The 22,361-nt window shown below is 49.3% G+C and overlaps 1 protein-coding gene across 1 annotated transcript in view; it reads left to right on the plus strand.

Annotated features, from left to right (window-relative positions):
- The window catches only part of LOC147099704 (uncharacterized), a 171,841-nt gene extending 150,353 nt beyond the window's left edge, over positions 1-21,488 (plus strand). Inside the window, exon 21 of the mRNA XM_085969099.1 lies at positions 19,635-21,488. Within this exon, the coding sequence (XP_085825225.1) occupies positions 19,635-19,710 (76 nt within the window). The 3' untranslated portion in view covers positions 19,711-21,488. The remainder of the gene's footprint in view (positions 1-19,634) is intronic.
- Positions 21,489-22,361: the final 873 nt, after the last annotated feature.

The raw sequence follows: 22,361 nt of genomic DNA on the forward strand, positions 1-22,361 counted from the left end.
AGTTTGAAAGTGATTTAGTTAAATCCAAAAATAGGGTCTTAAATCTAAACATAGCAAACTATGTAGGTACGATGGGTGAGTTGGCTAAGGTAGATTGGGAAACTACATTAAAAGGTGTGACGGTAGACAAGCAATGGCTAGCATTTAAAGAATTAATACATAATTTACAACAAATATACATTCCTTTAAGGCACAAAAACCCCACAGGTAAAGTGGTCCAACCGTGGCTAACAAGAGAAGTTAAAGATAGTATTAGATCAAAGAAAGAGGTATGTAATGCTGCCAAAAAGAGCAGTAAGCCTGAAGATTGGGAGGATTTTAGAATTCAGCAAAGGAGGACTAAGAAATTGAGGAAGGGAAAATAGAATATGAGAGTAAACTAGCGAGAGACATAAAAACAGACTGTAAAAGCTTCTATAGGTATGTAAAAAGGAAAAGATTAGTGAAAGTAAATGTGGGTCCCTTACAGGCTGAGCCATGAGAAATTATAATGGGGAATAATGAAATGGCAGAGAAATTAAACAAATACTTTGGGCTGGGTTTTCTCAATGGAGACGTGCTGGAGGCGGGACTTCTGGTTTCCGGGTTTCAGTCCCGCCCCCAGCGATGTCTGACCAACCCATGCTATTTTCCCTTGATTGGCCTTGTTAAGCCCGGCCTGTGAGCTTACCGGCCAATTAAGGGAAAGCCGGTGACCGATGACGTCAGTGTTTGACAGCTTTGAGAAGCTGCCAAACACTGACAATCTCTGTTCTAAGGTGAGCCCTTGCACATAAGCTCACCAAGACCTCTCTCAGCAGAAAGCAGATGGCTGCTGCATCTGAGAATGCAGTAGCTATTCTGTCATCTCTGCCATTGAGATGAGGCACCTCCAGATCCTCAAAGGTTGAAGCCTGCAGAAAGAAGCAAAGGTAAAGAAACTTTTTCCAACACTTTACACTCACCCCTCATACTTACACCACATCGTCCACACTTGCACCCATCACTCACCTCTATAGCTGACATTTCGAGCCCTCTCACCCCCACAGACCCACTATTTGCCTCGCTGACCCTGGCGGGGTTTCCTGACATCGGGAAGCCCGCATCAGCAGGCATAAAATGGTGAAAAACCTCTTAACTGCCTGTTAACTACCTGTTAACAGGCAGTTAATTGGCTCTAATCCCCTTCCTGCCGCTAGGAGCTGGTGTTGGGGCTGATCGTGGTATTCCAAGGACCAAGGTGAGAGAGTATAAAGGGTACCCGTACTGATGGAATAGATGGCAGGTGAATTAGAGATGACAGAAGCGATCTGTCAATGGTGAGAGAGGTAATGAGGTCAGACTGGATGGAGACTTGTGTAAAGACTTGCAACATGGTGAATCTGTTGTGAAAATGCAGTGAGGAAGTGCTTGTGGCTGAGGGAAGATATCTCTAAGGTGGGAGCTTTTACTTGACATTTGAAGTTGTCAACTCATCAGCTGATTCAATGGCCACTGACCTCCCGCTTCAGCTTCACAGACGTGGTCTAGCAACAGCGTGAAACCTGTGGGCGAGCTGCCTAATTCAAAATGTCAGTTTAAAAATTGTTAAGTGGCTGTAAACAAACCACTAATCATTTAAATTGGCTCCCCCGCCGCTGCGTGTCAGGTCTGCTCAGCGCTGATAGACCGACATTTGGTAAAGGCACGTGGCGACAGCATCACAACGGGGTCCTGACCTGCTGGGGAAAGAAAACACTTTCCCACCTGACCCGCCACCAATCACACCCGTTGACCTCCCAGAAAATCTCGGCCTACCTTTTTGACCAAGCTTTTGGTCACCTGCTTTAATTTCTCCTTATGTGGCTCGGTGTCAAATCTTTTGTCTTCTAATACTCCTGTGAAGCACCTTGGGATGTTTTACTATGTTAAAGGCGCTATATAAATATATAAGTTGTTAAACATAAGAAAACATAAGAAATAAGAGTAAGAGTCGGCCACACGTCCCCTCGAGCCTGCTCCGCCATTCAATAAGATCATGGCTGATCATTGACCTCAACTCCATTTTCCCGCCCGATCTCCATATCCCTTGATTCCCCTGGAGTCCAAAAATCTATCATCTCAGCCTTGACTTTACTCAAAGGCTCAGCATCCACAGTCCTCTGGGGCAGAGAATTCCAAAGATTCACAACCCTCTGAGTGAAGAAATTCCTCCTCATCTCAGTCATCTTGGCCGACCCCTTATCCTGAGACTATGCCCCCCGGCTCTAGACACTCCAGCCGGGGGAAACAACCTCTCACCATCGACCCTGTCAATCCCCTTCAGAATCTTGTATGTTTCAATGAGATCACCTCTCATTCTTCTAAACTCCAGAGAGTATCGGCCCATTCTACACAATCTCTCCTCATAGGACAGCTCTCTCACCCCAGGAATCAATCTAGTGAATCTTTGTTGCACCGCCTCCAAGGCAAGTATATCATAGATAGAGTCATAAAGTCATAGAGTTATACAGCACAGAAAGAGGCCCTTCGGCCCAACGTGTCCGCGCCGGCCATCAAGCCCTGTCTATTCTAATCCCATTTTCCAGCATTTGGTCCGTAGCCTTGTATGCTATGGCGTTTCAAGTGCTCATCTAAATGCTTCTTGAATGTTGTGAGGGTTCCTGCCTCTACCATTCTTTCAGGCAGTGAGTTCCAGATTCCAACCACCCTCTGGGTGAAAAAGTTTTTCCTCAAATCCCCTCTAAACCTCCTGCCCCTTACCTTAAAACTATGCCCCCTGGTTATTGACCCCTCTACTAAGGGGAAAAGTTCCTTTCTATCTTCCCTATCTATGCCCCTCATAATTTTGTACACCTCAATCAGGTCCCCCCGCAGCCTTCTCTGCTCTAAGGAAAACAACCCCAGCCTGTCCAGTCTCTCTTCATAGCTGAAGCGCTCCATCCCAGGTAACATCCTGGTGAATCTCCTCTGCACCCTCTCCAGTGCAATCACATCCTTCCTATAGTGAGGCGACCAGAACTGCACACAGTATTCCAGCTGTGGCCTCACCAGCGTTTTGTACAGCTCCATCATAACCTCCCTGCTCTTATAATCTATGCCTCAGCTAATGAAGGCAAGTATCCCATATGCCTTTTTAACCACTTTATCTACCTGTCCTGCTGCCTTCAGGGATCTATGTACATGCACACCAAGGTCCCTCTGATCCTCTGTCCTTCCTCGGGTCCTACCATTAAGATAAGGAGACCAAAACTGTGCACAGTGCTCCAGGTGTGGTCTCACCAAGGCCCTGTACAATTGTAGCAAGGCTTCCTTACTCTTATACTCCAGCCCCCTTGCAATAAAGGCCAACATGCCATTTGCCTTCCTTATTGCTTGCTGTACCTGCAGGCTAGCTTTCTGTGTTTCTTGCACGAGGACACCCAAATCTCTCTCAACACCAACATTTGAAACTTTCTCCCTGATGCGCTATCAATTACTCATAAAAGACTGAGGCCTAGAAATTGAGTGGGCTTTGCGGCCATTTTGCGGCGCTAGAGGTCATTGCGCTGGACTTACAGCCGGTTCAGAAATTCCCTGGGGCCCTACCATCGGCGGTAGACCGGTTGCGCTGCGCCGGCATCGATGACGTCATCGGTGTGCGCAGCGTCCCGGTTGCCGTGGTGACGGGCCCCAGCGCCGAAATTGAGTTGCGGCCGCCTCGCCCGTGGCAGCTGCAACTAAGACTCTGGCAACCGAGTCTTACAGGAGTTTGCGCCGGCGCATTAAGGTCGCGCGGCGGCCGGCCGCTTTCCCGCCGGCCGCCTGCCCGCACCTCCCTCCCCGGACTCCTCCACCGCCCCCCCCGCGGAACAGATGCTTCTGGGCTGCGAGCCCGGCACTTCCCCGAGGTGCCGGGCTCATTTTTGTGAAGATTTTACCGGCCAGCGGGCGGGTGCAGGCAGCTCCTCCTTAACTGAAGGAGGAGGCCTGCACTTCCCGAGCCTGCCGCACCGCATCGGGCGCCGCAGCGCCGGAATAGCGCCGGAATGCGGCAGGTAGCGCCAATTTTCAGGCGCAAACACCCTTCAGTAGCGCCGGCAGCCGTTTGGGCGCGGCGCTACTGAATTTTTGGCGCGTGCAGGGGGACTTAGCGCCGGCACTAACTTTCCGGCGCTAAAGCCCTGGCGCGGTGCCAACTGAATTTCTAGGCCTGAGAGTTAAGAGAGTAACTAAAGGCTTTTATTAACAAAAGAATGAAGGTCTGCCTCGAGTAGTCGACCGGTCCAGAAATACAAAGGGCTGGGGAGCAGTCACCTTTATACTAGGACTTGTGGGAGGAGTCAGCCGAGGCATGTCCAGGCATGTACACAGTGGAATACAAACAGTGGTTTACCACATTCACCCCTTGTTTAAAATTGAGTCCGGCGGGGTGAAGTGTATTAAAAGTTAGTGTATTGGAGTCTCTCCGGAGGTCTTGTCTGCCGCTGTGATCGGCGTGGCGACGGCAGGGGTAGTGGAGCTTCCGGCGTCGAGTCCTGCGTGGGCTGTGGCACAGGCGTGTCGTCCTCGTAGATGTCAAGCGGGTCGCGGGGCCCAGGCCTGCCGTCTGCTGGGGCTGGATATCGGATCGTGGAGGGGGGTGGTAGTGAGTAGTGGGTTACTGCGGCCCCCGAGGGTGCAAGGTCTCTTATGGAGACTGTGTCCTCCCGCCCGTCCGAGTATGCAATGTAAGCATACTGGGGGTTGGCGTGGAGGAGGTCGACCCTCTCGACCAGGGGGTCCGTTTTATGGGTCCTCATGTGCCTTCTCAGTAGGACCGGCCCTGGGGACGTCAGCCATGGCGGTAGCGATGTCCCCGATGTGGACTTCCTTGGGAAGACAAACATTTTCTCATGAGGGGTGGCGTTAGTGGCAGTGCAGAGCAGTGACCGAATAGAGTGGAGCGCATCGGGGAGCACATCCTGCCAGCGGGAGGTTGGAAGGCCCCTAGACTTTAAGGCTAGCAGGACGGCCTTCCAAACTGTCGCATTTTCTCTTTCCACCTGTCCGTTCCCCCGGGGGTTGTAACTGGTGGTCCTGCTTGTGGCAATACCCCTAGTTAACAGGTACTGACGGAGTTCGTCGCTCATAAACGATGAGCCCCGGTCGCTATGGATATAGCTGGGGAAACCGAACAGGGTGAAGAGGTCGTTCAGACATTTAATGACCGTGGCACTGGTCATGTCCGGGCAGGGGATGGCGAACGGGAAACGGGAGTACTCATCAATAATATTGAGGAAGTACACATTGCGGTCGGAGGAGGGGAGAGGCCCTTTAAAATCAACGCTCAGGCGCTCGAAGGGGCGAGTGGCTTTTATCAGGTGGGCCCTGTCTGGTCTATAAAAGTGCGGTTTGCACTCAGCGCAGACTTGGCAGTTCCTGGTCATGGTCCTGACCTCCTCAATAGAGTAAGGCAGGTTGCGGGCCTTGATGAAGTGGAAGAACCTGGTGACCCCCGGGTGGCAGAGGTCATTGTGGAGGGCCCGCAGTCTATCGATCTGCGCGCTGGCGCAGGTGCCACGCGATAGCGCATCCGGGGGTTCATTGAGCTTCCCGGGCCGGTACAAGATCTCGTAATTGTAGGTGGAAAGTTCGATTCTCCACCTCAAGATCTTGTCATTTTTGATTTTGCCCCTCTGCTTGTTGTTAAACATGAAAGCAACTGAACGTTGGTCAGTGAGCAGGGTAAATCGTTTTCCGGCCAGGTAGTGCCTCCAATGACGCACAGCCTCCACAATCGCCTGGGCCTCCTTCTCAACAGCGGAGTGTCTGGTCTCCGGGCCTTGGAGGGTTCGTGAAAAGAAGGCCACGGGTCTCCCCGCCTGATTGAGGGTAGCGGCCAGGGCAAAGTCGGACGCGTCGCTTTCCACCTGGAAGGGGATGGATTCGTCCACTGCGTGCATGGTGGCTTTGGCAATGTCTTCCTTGATACGGTGGAAGGCTAAGCGGGCCTCTGCCGTCAAGGGAAAAGAGGTGGACTTGATCAGCGGATGGGCCTTGTCCGCATAGTAGGGGACCCACTGGGCATAATAGGAGAAAAACCCTAGGCACCTCTTCAGGGCCTTGAGGCAGTGGGGCAGTGGGAGTTCCATAAGGGGACGCATCCGGTCGGGGTCGGGGCCGATGACTCCGTGTTCCACAACACAGCCAAGGATGGCGAGGCGGTTTGTGCGGAATATGCACTTCTCCTTGTTATATGTCAGGTTCAGGAGTTGGGCGGTGCAGAGGAATTTTTCGAGGTTTGCGTCATGGTCCTGCAAGTCACGGCCGCAGATGGTCACATTGTCCAGATATGGGAAAGTGGCCTGCAACGCATTTTGATCTACCATCCGGTCCATCTCCCTTTGGAAGACGGAGACCCCGTTGGTGACGCCAAAGGGAACCCTAAGGAAGTGATAGAGGCGGCCGTTTGCCTCAAAGGCAGTATACTGGCGGTCCTCAGGGCGGATAGGGAGCTGGTGGTATGCTGATTTCAGGTCAATGGTCGAGAAGGCGCGGTACTGCGCGATCTGGTTGACCATATCAGCTATGCGGGGGAGTGGGTAGGCGTCCAGCAGGGTGTAGCGATTTATTGTCTGGCTGTAGTCGATGACCAGGCGCTGCTTCTCGCCGGTCTTAACGACCACAACCTGGGCTCGCCAGGGGCTGGTGCTGCCCTCAATAATCCCTTCCTTCAGGAGCCGCTCCACTTCGGTTTTAATGAAAACCCTGTCCCCGGCACTGTATCGCCTGCTCTTTGTGGCGATGGGCTTACAGTCGGGGGTGAGGTTAGCAAACAGTGGGGGGGGGGGGTGACTCTGAGTGTGGAGAGGTTGCACCTGGTGCGCGGCGGGCAATTTGGGAGCTGCTGGCTGCGGACTGTGACTGGGGGTAGGGGTCCACCGTACGCCATCGTAACACTTTTAAGGTGGCACTGAAAATCTAACCCCAGCAGGACGGCAGCGCAGAGGTCGGGCAGGACCAGAAGTTTAAAATGATCGTACACGGTCCCGTCTACTACGAGTGTCACTACGCAGTAGCCGCCGATGTCCGCTGACTGGGACTCGGAGGCCACAGAAATCCGCTGGTGCGCAAGCAGGACTGGGAGAGAGCAACGCCGCACCGTGTCGGGGTGGATGAAGCTCTCCGTGCTCCCAGAGTCAAAAAGGCAGATTGTATCGTGGCCATTTACCTTAATGTCCATTGTGGAACTGGCCAGCTGGTGCGGTCTCGCTTGGTCCAGTGTAACGGATGCCAGCGTAGGGGTCGGTGTGTCGCTGCGGGTATCAGATGAGGCGGTGTTGGGGGCCTGCTGCGTTCCGGCTGTCGTCCAAGATGGCGGCGTCCATGATCCCCATGTGGCTGGAGGCGTCCAAAATGGCTGCTGTACCGGTGGTTCGCACATGGCCGGGGAGGCCCAAGATGGCGGCCCGCATGGCCCACACGCGGCGCTGCTGGGGTTCGGGGTGGCTTTGGCCCTGCAGACGTTAGCGTAGTGTCCCTTCTTCCCGCAGCCCGAGCAGATCGCGTTTTTCGCCGGGCAGCGCGCTCTGGGGTGTTTTGCCTGGCCACAAAAGTAGCATTTCTGGCCTTGGGGCACTGCTGTCTGGCCTTGGGACACTGCTGCGGTAGTTGGGCCGTTGCTGGGGTGTGGCTGGGGTGGCACGGCGCTATGAGGCTGTCCTACCGTGTCCCAGGCTGTCATTCCCCGCAGCGTCCACGGTGCAGAGGAGTAGGCATCCATGTCCCGGTAGGCTGCATCCAATGATAGTGCGAGTTCAGAGGCCTTGTTGAGGTTGAGGTCACTCTGCTCCAACAGTCGCTGTCGGGTGTAATTGGATCTGTGGCCCGCTACAAAAGCATCCCGGATAAGTTCCTCTGTGTACACGGCGGCCTTTACATCCTTACAACCACAGGCCCGGCCAAGCACAGACAGTGCCTGAAGGTATTCCACAGTCGATTCCCCAGGTTGTTGTTTACGACTCCCCAGAAGGTGCCTGGCGTACACTTCGTTCACTGGGCGCGTGTACTGGTCCTTGAGGAGCTTGATAGCGTCCGCGTACGAGGTCGCGTCTTGGATGACCGAGTACACTCGGTGGTTCACTTTGGAGGTCAGGACATCCAGTTTGTCCTCGTCCGATTTGATTGCTGCGGAGGCGGTCAGGAATTTTTCGAAACACTTAAGCCAGTGAGTAAACTTGGTGGATGAGTCCGCCTCCCGATGATCTAAGTCCAGGCATGCTGGTGTGAGGATCTTCTCCATTATAAAAATTTTGTTAATAAAATTGATGCGCTATCAATTACTCATAAAAGACTGAGAGTTAAGAGAGTAACTAAAGGCTTTTATTAACAAAAGAATGAAGGTCTGCCTCGAGTGGTCGACCGGTCCAGAAATACAAAGGGGCTGGGGAGCAGTCACCTTTATACTCGGACTTGTGGGAGGAGTCAGCCGAGGCATGTCCAGGCATGTCCACAGTGGAATACAAACAGTGGTTTACCACACTCCCCATTTAAAAAAGATTCTGTTTTTCTATTCTTCCTACCAAAGTGAATAACCTCACCTTTCCCCACATTACACTCCCTCTGCCACCTCACTGCCCACTCACTCCCTCTGCCACCTCACTGCCCACTCACTCCCTCTGCCACCTCACTGCCCACTCACTCCCTCTGCCACCTCACTGCCCACTCACTCCCTCTGTCACCTCACTGCCCACTCACTCCCTCTGCCACCTCACTGCCCACTCACTCCCTCTGCCACCTCACTGCCCACTCACTCCCTCTGCCACCTCACTGCCCACTCACTCCCTCTGCCACCTCACTGCCCACTCACTCCCTCTGCCACCTCACTGCCCACTCACTCCCTCTGCCACCTCACTGCCCACTCACTCCACCTGCCACCTCACTGCCCACTCACTCCCTCTGCCACCTCACTGCCCACTCACTCCCTCTGCCACCTCACTGCCCACTCACTCCCTCTGCCACCTCACTGCCCACTCACTCCACCTGCCACCTCACTGCCCACTCACTCCCTCTGCCACCTCACTGCCCACTCACTCCCTCTGCCACCTCACTGCCCACTCACTCCCTCTGCCACCTCACTGCCCACTCACTCCACCTGCCACCTCACTGCCCACTCACTCCCTCTGCCACCTCACTGCCCACTCACTCCACCTGCCACCTCACTGCCCACTCACTCCCTCTGCCACCTCACTGCCCACTCACTCCCTCTGCCACCTCACTGCCCACTCATTCCCTCTGCCACCTCACTGCCCACTCACTCCCTCTGCCACCTCACTGCCCACTCACTCCACCTGCCACCTCACTGCCCACTCACTCCCTCTGCCACCTCACTGCCCACTCACTCCCTCTGCCACCTCACTGCCCACTCACTCCATCAACCACCTCGCTGCCCACTCACTCCCTCTGCCACCTCGCTGCCCACTCACTCCACCTGCCACCTCACTGCCCACTCACTCGCTCTGCCACCTCACTGCCCACTCACTCCCTCTGCCACCTCACTGCCCACTCACTCCCTCTGCCACCTCACTGCCCACTCACTCCCTCTGCCACCTCACTGCCCACTCACTCCGTCTGCCACCTCACTGCCCACTCACTCCGTCTGCCACCTCACTGCCCACTCACTCCGTCTGCCACCTCACTGCCCACTCACTCCATCAGTCACCTCACTGCCCACTCACTCCCTCTGCCACCTCACTGCCCACTCACTCCCTCTGCCACCTCACTGCCCACTCACTCAGTCTGCCACCTCACTGCCCACTCACTCCCTCTGCCACCTCACTGCCCACTCACTCCATCTGCCACCTCACTGCCCACTCACTCCCTCTGCCACCTCACTGCCCACTCACTCCCTCTGCCACCTCACTGCCCACTCACTCCGTCTGCCACCTCACTGCCCACTCACTCCGTCTGCCACCTCACTGCCCACCACTCCCTCTGCCACCTCACTGCCCACTCACTCAGTCTGCCACCTCACTGCCCACTCACTCCCTCTGCCACCTCACTGCCCACTCACTCCCTCTGCCACCTCACTGCCCACTCACTCAGTCTGCCACCTCACTGCCCACTCACTCCATCTGCCACCTCACTGCCCACTCACTCCATCTGCCACCTCACTGCCCACTCACTCCATCAGCCACCTCACTGCCCACTCACTCCCTCTGCCACCTCACTGCCCACTCACTCAGTCTGCCACCTCACTGCCCACTCACTCCATCTGCCACCTCACTGCCCACTCACTCAGTCTGCCACCTCACTGCCCACTCACTCCATCTGCCACCTCACTGCCCACTCACTCAGTCTGCCACCTCACTGCCCACTCACTCCATCTGCCACCTCACTGCCCACTCACTCAGTCTGCCACCTCACTGCCCACTCACTCCCTCTGCCACCTCACTGCCCACTCACTCCCTCTGCCACCTCACTGCCCACTCACTCAGTCTGCCACCTCACTGCCCACTCACTTCCTCTGCCACCTCACTGCCCACTCACTCCCTCTGCCACCTCACTGCCCACTCACTCCCTCTGCCACCTCACTGCCCACTCACTTCCTCTGCCCACTCACTCCCTCTGCCACCTCACTGCCCACTCACTCCCTCTGCCACCTCACTGCCCACTCACTTCCTCTGCCACCTCACTGCCCACTCACTCCCTCTGCCACCTCACTGCCCACTCACTTCCTCTGCCACCTCACTGCCCACTCACTCAGTCTATCGATATCCCTTTACAGACTCTTTGGCTGCGATTTCGTCGGTTCTCAGAGACGCGGGTCAGAGGTTAAAGACTTATTGATTGACGGCGGATCCTGAACCTGCCGTCAACCCGCCTCCAAACAGCCTTCCCAAGTCCCCGATTTGCGAATGGATCCGACACCTAGCGGCGGGAAAAAGATTAAAGGCAATTACCTGCCTATTAACAGTTACTTGTCAGTAGTGTTCAGCCTGTTTTTCGATTTTCCCGCTTTCCAGGTAAGTGTGGCGTGTTGTGAGCCTGGTCTAATGTTTGTGGAATGATGACAGCTGCAGAAGTGGTGTGAAGGATGCAATGTTGCACATGGTGAGTTTCAGAGGTAAGAAAATGTTGGCTACTGCATTTTTAAAACATATACAGATTTCTTTAGCTTACAAGTTTTTAAATCCAGCTATATGTTCAGTGCCACCTCATTGGGCGAACCTCTCTCACCAGTGACAAACCATTTCTGCCATCTCACCTGTAGCTGCCATCTATTCCAGCATATGGAGGGAGTCATTGGAGAGCCTGGGTGCAAGAGTTCACCCTTGTGCAGTAATTGTCAAACACTGAGAAATCAACTGTCAAAATAAAATTGTGCGTGGTCCCTTTAAGGAAACCAGCAGATGACGCGTCATCAAGTGACGTCATCAGACCCGCTTCCTGTTAATTGGCAGGGTGAGCTTAACAAGGTCAATCAAGGGAAAATCATGACCGGAACCCGGAAACCAGCTGACCCACACCCATCCCGACACCGAATGCAAAATCGCGGCCTTTGTGTTCTCCTCACAGCTTATTGTCCCACCTAGCTTTGTATCATCAGCATGTTGTTGTTGTTGAGTTGGTGCAGTGCTAGTTAGTGTTGACACGGGGCAGTGCTAGTTAACTGTTGACACGGGGCAGTGCTAGTTAACGGTTGACACGGGGCAGTGCTAGTTATTGTTGACATGGTGCAGTGCTAGTTACTGTTGACACGGGGCAGTGCTAGTTAGTGTTGACACGGGGCAGTGCTAGTTAACTGTTGACACGGGGCAGTGCTAGTTAACTGTTGACACGGGGCAGTGCTAGTTAGTGTTGACACGGGGCAGTGCTAGTTAACTGTTGACACGGGGCAGTGCTAGTTAGTGTTGACACGGTGCAGTGCTAGTTACTGTTGACACGGTGCAGTGCTAGTTACTATTAGTGCAGTGCTAGTTATTGTTGACACGGTGCAGTGCTAGTTAGTGTTGACACGGTGCAGTGCTAGTTAGTGTTGACACGGGGCAGTGCTAGTTAACTGTTGACACGGGGCAGTGCTAGTTAACTGTTGACACGGGGCAGTGCTAGTTAACGGTTGACACGGTGCAGTGTTAGTTATTGTTGACATGGTGCAGTGCTAGTTACTGTTGACATGGTGCAGTGCTAGTTATTGTTGACACGGTGCAGTGCTAGTTACTATTAGTGCAGTGCTAGTTATTGTTGACACGGTGCAGTGCTAGTTAGTGTTGACACGGTGCACTGCTGGTTACTGTTGACACAGTGCAGTGCTAGTTAGTGTTGGCATGGTGCAGCGCTAGTTATTGTTGACACGGTGCAGTGCTAGTTAGTGTTGACAAGCTGCAGTGCTGGTTAACTGTTGACACGGTGCAGTGCTGGTTATTGCTGACATGGGGCAGTGCTAGTTAGTGTTGACATGGTGCAGTGCTAGTTACTGTTGACATGGTGCAGTGCTACTTACTGTTGACATGGTGCAATGCTAGTTACTGTGGACATGGTGCAGTTATTTAGCATGGATATGTGCAGTGCTAGTTACTGTTGACATGGTGCAGTGCCAGTTAGTGTTGACACGGTGCAGTGCTGGTTAGCGTGGATACGGTGCAGTGCTAGTTACTGTTGACATGGTGCAGTGCCAGTTAGTGTTGACACAGTGCAGTGCTGGTTAGCGTGGACATGTGCAGTGCTAGTTACTGTTGACATGGTGCAGTGCCAGTTAGTGTTGACACAGTGCAGTGCTGGTTAGCGTGGACATGTGCAGTGCTAGTTACTGTTGACATGGTGCAGTGCCAGTTAGTGTTGACACAGTGCAGTGCTGGTTAGCGTGGACATGTGCAGTGCTAGTTACTGTTGACATGGTGCAGTGCCAGTTAGTGTTGACACAGTGCAGTGCTGGTTAGTATGGACATGGTGCAGTGCTGGTTAGTATGGACACGGGCAATGCTAGTTACTGTTGACACGGCGCAGCGCTGGTTAGCGTGGACATGGGCAGTGCTAGATACTGTTGACATGACGCAGTGCTGGTTAGTGTGGACACGGTGCAGTGCTAGTTACTGTTGACATGGCACAGTGCTGGTTAGCATGGACACGGTGCAGTGATAGTTACTGTTGACACGGTTCAGTGCTGGTTAGCGTGGACACGGACGGTGCTAGTTACTGTTGACACGGCACTGCTGGTTAGCGTGGACACGGTGCAGTGATAGTTACTGTTGACACGGCACAGTGCTGGTTAGCGTGGACACGGTGCAGTGCTAGTTACTGTTGACACGGCACAGTGCTGGTTAGCGTGGACACGGTGCAGTGCTAGTTACTGTTGACATGGTGCAGTGCTGGTTAGTGTGGACACGTGCAGTGCTAGTTACTGTTGACACAGGGCAGTGCTAGTTACTGTTGACACGGTGCAGTTCCAGGATCGCCCTCTTCTTGGATGGCCCCCGAGGCGCAGCAGAGCAGAGCTAGGAGACTCCTGCGCCCTCCGACGAGGAATTTCCCTTCTGCCACTGTCTCCACCATCTGCTCTGCTCACTGTGCTGGTTTGCATTCTGTGAGGTGACGCTGTGCCCTCAGAGGCAGGAGGCTCTCCTGAGGAGTCTTGTTCCTCTTGCTCTTGGACAGTAGGGTGGGGGGGGTGCTCTTGATGGACCTGTTGGAGAGTAAAGATATGATTTAAATATATGACATCTTAAGTGGTGACACATGTATGGATAATAATTCTGTCACCAGCTTCTTCTATTGAGCCCCTCTCTCCATCCCCCACTTCCAGAACCTCCACCACACCAGCAATATCGAGTGCTGCCTCCTCCGCGCTTGACAAATGAAAGATGGACTGAGCGCCTCCTCCCGTTCTCTCCCTCTCCCTCTTATTGTGGGCAATCTTTTCCTGCAAGGAGGCAATTAAGAGAAGGTTTAAAGAGACTGATGGAATGACTGTCATTAATGGAATGGCATACAGCTACACAGGGAGACTTTGATGGAGCGGCTTGGTGATACCAAGTTGCCTCCTTTTGAGCTGTTACTTGCTGTCATTGCATAACAACGATGCTGAGTGTGAGGGATGGAAATTAAGATGGGGACCTTATAATGTAAATAGAGAGAGATGGATGGATGAAGGTCTCAGGGATCTGGGGCTGAGTAACTTTGTGCAGTAGTATGGTTGGCAATGCACAGTGGTGGGGATGTGATGACAGGCACAGCATCATCAAGGTAAGTGTAGGTTTATACTTACTTTTCCTGATCTTAGAAGATCATTAAACCTTTTTCTGCACTGTACCCAGGTGCGACACACTACTGAATTCGTTGTTATCTCTTCGGCTAAACTAAGCTATGCTGACTTAGTCTGTTGGGGAGGCCTCTTCCTGCCATCCGCAGGGTAGAGAACCTTCCTACGTGTCCTCACTCCCTCAACAAGATGCTGGTGGGACTCATCATTGAAACGAGGCGCAGATCTCTGCCTTTCAGCCATCATGGTACAGACCTCCGCTTTCTAACACAAGCTTCACAAAAGAAAATCCAACTGTTTAAATATCCCGGCAAGAAGCGCGTTATCCGGTGACGTCACTGGACCCGTTCCCAGTAATTGGAATGGGAAACGCGCAGGGCGGGCCTAACAAGGCCCTTAATTATGGCCGGGATCGCCACAGGAGCGGGTTTGTCACCCGCTGCCACCATCTCCCACTTTCACCCCGCCAAGGTTGGGGAAATCGTGGCCTGTGTGTGGGTTTGGAGCTAGATCGATCTGTGAAATGCTTTGCTTGAACCCATTAGTCATATGTTGTGAGAATTTTTCCTCATGGGATTTGGTGACTGAAAAAAAAATAAGCATTTCCATTCTGACTATTTTGAGGGGAAGAAGGTTTTTTGATTGTGGCTCAGTGGAGACCTTGTTAAAGGTTCAGAGCCGAGTGTGAGCGGGCTGTTAGTGCCACCTGAATCCAGGCGTAAGGTGAAAGCCTTGAAATCAATCATTTTAAATCGGCTGTAGTAGATGTTGTGGGGGATTTTAGCTCCAGGTTCTAGCAGAGGCAGAAAACCAGGCCACAGGAAGGATGAACTGTCCACACGGACTGACTAACTATCTCGTTTATCAAATAATAATCAGGAAATAAAACTCTCAGTGCAGAATATTGCTGAAATATTTGTGGCTGTTAATTCAAATGTCAGACAGTCCAGGACTCCAATCTGCTGCTGTCCCGAACTGCCATTAGAGTCATAGAGAGTCATAGAGTAATACAGCACGGATAGAGGCCCTTCGGCCCATCGTGTCCGCGCCAGCCATCAAATGTCAGACAGTCCAGGACTCCAATCTGCTGCTGTCCCTAACTGCCATTAGAGTCATAGAGAGTCATAGAGTAATACAGCACGGATAGAGGCCCTTCGGCCCATCATGTCCGCGCCGGCCATCAAATGTCAGACAGTCCAGGACTCCAATCTGCTGCTGTCCCTAACTGCCATTAGAGTCATAGAGAGTCATAGAGTAATACAGCACGGATAGAGGCCCTTCGGCCCATCGTGTCCGCGCCGGCCATCAAATGTCAGACAGTCCAGGACTCCAATCTGCTGCTGTCCCGAACTGCCATTCTGGGGAGTTTCATCAATAATTCATCGTATTTTACATTCAAAAAAAGTACAACATTTTCTAGAATTCAGCAGCTTTTCAATACCTGGGTGCTGGGGTTTCGAGGCCGACTGATCGCAGCTTTCAGCTTTTCTTTGCCTCAAAAGCAGCAAAATTGGAAACTACATTATGTGCAATAAACAAATAATTCCTTCTCTCAGGCATTGTGTTCTGGTTCCAGCATCGCTTCAATCTTCAATTTCCATTTCATGCACTTTCCTGTCACATTAGCAATGTTCCGATAAATCCTTACCCTGTCCCATTCATTCCTGCCACATATATTTATCCTCTTTATGCAGCTGTCTTATTCATTTTGCTTCAATATTCCATTCAGATTAATAATACAAAGTAATCATCTTATAATTTTAATTCATCATATCCTGAAAGTATGTTTCAACATTTAAATTCATTCCATTTTTCAGCCTAAGATTAATTGGTTCCATTAACTATTGGTGTATCAGGACTAAGATATTGCTGTATTTACACAATGGTCTAAATGACATGATTTTGCTTAATCTTGATCCAGTTCCCACATATCCCACAACAACAACAGAAACAACAACTTGCATTGATACAGCGCCTTTAACATAGTGAAATGTCCCAAGGTGCTTCACAGGAGCGATTATCAAATCACATTTGACACCGAGCCACATAAGGCCAGATGACCAAAAGCTTGGTCAAAGAGGCAGGTTTTAAGGAGCATCTTAAAGGAGGAGAGAGAGGCGGAGAGGTTTAGGGAGGGAATTCCAGAGCTTAGGGCCCAGGCAGTTGAAGGCACGGCCGCCAATGGTGAAGCGATGAAAATTGGGGTTGCTCAAGAGGCCAGAATTGGAGGAGCGCAGAGATCTAGATGGTGGGGGTGGGGGTTTGTGGGGCTGGAGAAGGTTACAGAGATAGGGAGGAGCAATACATTTCCCAGATTGTCTAGGACCTTTAATTCTCAATATACCAGAAATTGCCAGCTTCCTGCCTGATTCCTTCTAGAAACAATTATATGACAGTTAGTCGCCTCCTTTAGATTGAATTGCTGATTGGCTAACTCAACTGAATGGAAGATTTGCAAAGTGACTATTTCTGCTTCTCCTAGTTTCTCTTGGCAAACGAGATGCTTGTTTATGGGTTCGAGTGTACAGTAACTGCAAATGTTGAGAATGCTGAATCCTTTCTTCCCGAGTATCTAACCGCATTGTGCTTGTAAACATGCACAGTAACAAGTGCACTGCCAGTAATTTGCTGGATAATTGCTTCATTTTAGCACTGGTGCATACAAGGGCCATTTTGCCTCCCCCTCTTTAACCTCTCTGAGTAGGATGTTAATTACACTGCAGTGATTGCTGTAATGGTGCTGTTGTTCCCACAGGTGACTAATTATTTCCTTTGTTGAGTTTATTATAAGATAAAACTCGCTTGAATGTTGAAAAAGGAAGATTTTTATTTATTTATTTTTTCTTCTCTTTTCTAGCCAATTTTCTTCCCTCCCTTCCAGAAGGCCTTTTGCCATTTCTGGCGATTACACGACACCCTATTTGTGATCCCAGACAGTAAGATCTGGCAGGATATTTGAAGCAGAGTCCAAATCTGTCTAACCCAACACTTCCCAGCAGAAGTCTCTCTGTGCAAGGTGCAAGGTGACCTATTGCTGCACAAGTATGAGAATGGATTGGCGGCTAACATAAAAGGGAATCCAAAGGTCTTCTATAGGTATATTAACATTAAAAGGGTTGTCAGAGAAGTGGTGGGGCTGATTAGGGACCAAAATGGGGATCTATTGGTGGAGGCAGAAGGCATGTCTGAGGTACTAAATGAGTACTTTGCATCGGTGTTTACCAAGGAAGAGGACTTTTCCAAAGCTACAGTAAATGAGGAGGTTGTCAGGATACTGGATGAGATAAAAATAGGTAATAGGAGGTACTGAAAAGGCTGGCAAAAGTGGATAAGTCACCCGTTCCAGATGAGATGCATCCTAGGTTGCTGAAGGAAGCAAGAGTAGAAATTGTGGAGGCTCTGGCCACAATCTTCCAGTCCTCTTTAGATACCGGAGTGCTGCCAAAGAACTGGAGGATTGCAAATGTTACACCCTTGTTCAAAAAAGGGGAGAAGGATAAACCCAGCAATTACAGGCCAGTCAGTTTAACATCGGTGCTGGGGAAGCTTTTGGAAACAATAATCTGGGAGAAAATTAACAGCCACTTGGACAAGCATGGACTAATAAAGGAGAGCCAGCATTGATTTGTTAAGGGCAAATCATGTTTGACTAACTTGATTGAGTTTTTTGATGAGGCAATAGAGAGAGTGGATGAGGGCTGTGCAGTTGATGTTGTGTATATGGACTTTCAAAAGGCGTTTGATAAAGTACCACACATTAGATTTGTTAGCAAAATTGAAGCCCATGGTTTAAAAAAAGGCAGTAGCAGCATGGATACAAAATTGGTTAAGGGATAGAAAACAGAGAGTTGTGGTGAACGGCTGTTTTTCAGACTGGAGGGAGGTATTCAGTGGAGTTCCCTGAGGTTCAGTACTAGGACCACTGCTGTTTTTGATATACATTAATGACTTGATCTTGAGTGTACAGGGCACAATTTCAAAATTTTCAGATGACACAAAACTTGGAAGTGAACAGTGCGGAGAATAGTAATAGACTTCAAGAGGACATAGACAGGCTGGTGGATTGAGCGGGCACACGGCAGGTGAAATTCAACGCAAAAAGGTGTGAGGTGATCCATTTTGGTCGAAAGAACGAGGAGAGACAATACAAGCGAAATGGTAGAATTCTAAAGGGGCTGCAAGAAGAGAGAGACCGGGGGGTGTTTGTGCTCAAACCTTTGAAAGTAGCAGGACAGGTTAACAAAGCAGTTATTGAAGCATGTGGAATGCACTGCCTGATGGGGCGGTGGATACAGGTTCAATAGGAGCCTTCAAAAGGGAATTGGATCAATACTTGAAGGAGAAACAATTGCAGAGATATGGGGAAAGAGCGGGGGGAGTGGGGCTAACAGGATTGTTCTGTGAAAGAGCCGGCGCAGACTCGATGGGCCGAATAGCCTCCTTCTGTGCTGTACCATTCTATGATTCTATGCTGAGACTGTTCAACAGGACAGGGATACGTGTCAATTTTTGACATTAGATTTCAGGTTTGTTTGACATTTTTAATTAAGTAATGTTTTAATAATTAGAAAATAATTCTACTTGGAGAAGATTGGTAAATGTGTAAACAGAACATTCCCTGAGCTCGTGGATTGCAAGGGGAGACAGGCGTGAAGTTGCTTTGACACATTCACGAAAAAGGTATTCTGAAGTTGATGAAATGTCAATATTAGGTGTACTCTTTTGTGTGGACACTAAACCAAATAGACTGTAACTAATAAAACTTTAAAAGAACCTTAACAAATTAAATTAAAATTGTGTTGGCCGGGGTGATGATGCTCTCCAGTCCCCGCGGTGCCCACCAGTCGCAGAAGGCCTCGAGAGTCCAGAACAAGGGGCATAACCTTAAAATTAGAGCCAGGCCATTCAGGGGTGATGTCGGGAAGCACTTCTTCACACAAAGGGTAGTGGAAATCTGGAACTCTCTCCCCCAAAAGGCTGTTGAGGCTGGGGAGCAATTGAAAATTTCAAAACAGAGATTGATAGATTTTTGTTGGGCAAGGGTATCGAGGTATATGGAGCCAAGGCGGGTAAACGGAGCCACTATCAAACTGAATAGCGGAACAGGCTCGAGGGGCTGAATGGCCTCCTCCTGGTCCTATGTTCCTAAGACACAGAGCTCAGTATTTGACAGAATCTTCTGTAAAGCCAGCTGTACCATTGGTGCTGCAATGAATTTGTGAATTGTGCCTCACCTGCTAGATTTTTTATAAGATGCAGTACTTGACAGAACTTTCACAATTTGCTAGTAGCCTTTCAGTTTTAAATAAACCCTTTGAGCAATGAAAGAAAATTTAAATTAAGTGGAAAATGTAATAGTTAAGAATTCAGCTTCAGTAAATGATAAAATATGGAGTAAACTTTGTGACAGGGTTATTTAGGTGAGATTGTAAAGTACATGTCGTTTATTCTGAAACAGCCTGTGTGCCTCAGGACCGAAGAACATCATTAAGAGGAAGAGAACAAAGGAACAAAGAGATGTGTGGACTTTGTGAATCAAAGTAATTACTCCTTTGCATGCCCTTAAATGTCACACAGAAACCTCACCACTAATACAGACACCACAAATTATAATCATTACTTTAATTGCAGATGCTTTAAGTGACACTGCGAATGGGTCAGTTGTCACTTTAAAAGTGGCCACAGTCACTCTGGATATTGATCATTTTAATAGTCACGACATGAATGAATGTTTTACCTAATTCCGAGGAGGCAGCTGCCTTGTCAAGGCAAATGTTTTAGGCGCAGTCTCATTTCCTCATGTCTGACTAATACATTTCATCTATTGCTGTTACGGAGGCTCTTGATTGTAAAACTATTTTTTTTAAGTATATACTTTACCAGGGTATTATGAGGAGAATGTAAACATTTTAAAGGAAAGTGGATAAGTATTTGAAAATGAGAAATGTGTGGGGAAAGAGCAGGGAATGAGGTATCGGGATGATGCAGTACCTCCATTAGAAAGGACCCCACTGCTGTAAAATGTGATGATTCTGTGATATTAAAATATGAACAGAATTTATTAATTTTCAAAATATTTTAATGACTCTTCTATTATAGAAATGGGGAGGGGGATTTTTTTCTGGTCTGTGTGTTAATAAACATAACGGAAACTTTCCCCTGTCTCTATTCTGGGTTTTCTTCCCATTTGGAGTATGTACCCGGGCACATACCCCAGTACCCGGCCACATACTCCAGTATCCGGGCACATACTCCAGTATCCCGGCACATACCCCAGTACCCGGGCACATACCCCAGTACCCGGGCACATACCCCAGTATCCGGGCACATACTCCAGTACCTGGGCACATACCCCAGTACCCGGGCACATACCCAGTACCCGGGCACATGCCCCAGTACCTGGGCACATACCCTAGTACCCGAGCACATACTCCATGGGAGAAACACAATGGAATGACCCAAGTGAAGTGTTATAAACTAACACGTTGAACAGAAACATTAAAAGAGGCATGTGCCTTTGAAAAGATGACATCAAGTAAAAGAAACACCTGCTGGTCCAATAGTTTTTATGTTAGACTTGGAAGACAGGAGACATAATTCTTAATACAACCATTGAGATAGCTAGAAAACAAGCAAACTCCCTAGTTGAAGTGTTTTTAATTTACATGTTGTAAATATGATACCAACAGAACACTTTGAAGATATGACTTCAATAGATGCACCAAGCAATTACATTGTGTTTGTATTGAACTTGGAACACCATAGACAGGAGTACAGGAGTCTGCTAATAACCAGTTAAGCCAATATTAAGAATTGAATGGAAGCCCTTCGATAAGAATATTGTTTTTTATGATAAGTTTTGAAACACCTAAACAACAGACAGAAGTCTGCAAGCTAACAGTTGAATTGGCAGTAAGAATAGAAAAAAGTCAACAGAGAGATGACTAGAGATAATTAGCTTACATCAGCAGAAAACTTCAAAGGATAAACCACTAAAAAAAGGTATAAAATAGAGCTTTTTCAGATAGACAGTCAAAAGTCGCTGGAAACGGGCAAGCGATTGTTGGCTTCAGAACCACTCTGTAAGCCTACAACTCTGAGTCTCAGGTAATCAAGGTATTTGATTTTTGTGGATATCCTGAATTAGAATTAAGAATAAGAAATGTAAAAATGTACGAAGTTAAGATTTGAGAATAAGGACCTCTGAGGATAAGAAATGTAAGTTATTTGTTTTTGAACTGTTAATGTTGCGATTGACTCAAAAGCTGTTAACTGTATGCCAGCTCTTAAATAAATCTATATATTTTTAGAATTGTCTCAAGTAGTATTTCTGTATCAATCTCTCGAACTCAATTTCTGTACACTCTTTTGTAAAGAGTTGCAGAATTCTGGGGGGTATTCCGGACCCTCATAATATCTGGAAGGTTACAGCCTAGTTAAACTTATTAAAAGTGCTATCCGGAGGACGGTAACATCTTCAAGTCGTTTCTTTCCTTTAGGGAGAGATAGTCTGAACCTTTAGACCCAATTAAGCGTCTCATAGAATTCGGCTATCTCTAACTTTAGTTGAAGGTGAACGTCCAGGGAATATGCCTGATCTGGGGTAGCCCGAAAAGGGCTAGGACTAGTAATTATCCCTTCAAAGTGACAGTGGGAGACCAACCGGCCCCGGAATTAATGAGTGCAAAGATGCTTCTCTTGGGCAGTTGAATGTCTATCGGAATTTAGGACAGGGAATAATTCCTTGGAGTGTACAATATTTGCCGGAGTCTCTGGGATTGTGTCAGTATTTCCAGGGTGGTGTTACAGGGAACAGTACCTTGACTGGAAGTGCTTCCCATGACACTCTCTCACTTCAACATCCTTCATTTGATGAGCTTAAAATTAAATTCTTAAAAAACACAGAAAAGTGATTCACTTGTGAGAAAATTCCATTTGACAAACAACCTCAGGGACCATTTCATTTACAAATTGGCCACTGGGTTAATTTTGCATCAATCAAAGCTTTGCCAGAATAAATCTCAGAATTGCATTTAGATAATAACACTCCATATAATTCTGTCAGCACTTGTCCTAACATTTCCAGCAGTGACATTGGCATGTCGAATTCTTTAGGATAAGAGGATTTAATTAGAGTAACAGCAACACACATAAAACTTCATACAGGTGAAAGTCATCTTTGGTG

Source organism: Somniosus microcephalus, chromosome 28, assembly GCF_052327205.1.
Source record: "Somniosus microcephalus isolate GS21.2 chromosome 28, FLI_Smic_1.0, whole genome shotgun sequence".
Taxonomy (NCBI): Eukaryota; Metazoa; Chordata; class Chondrichthyes; order Squaliformes; family Somniosidae; genus Somniosus; species Somniosus microcephalus.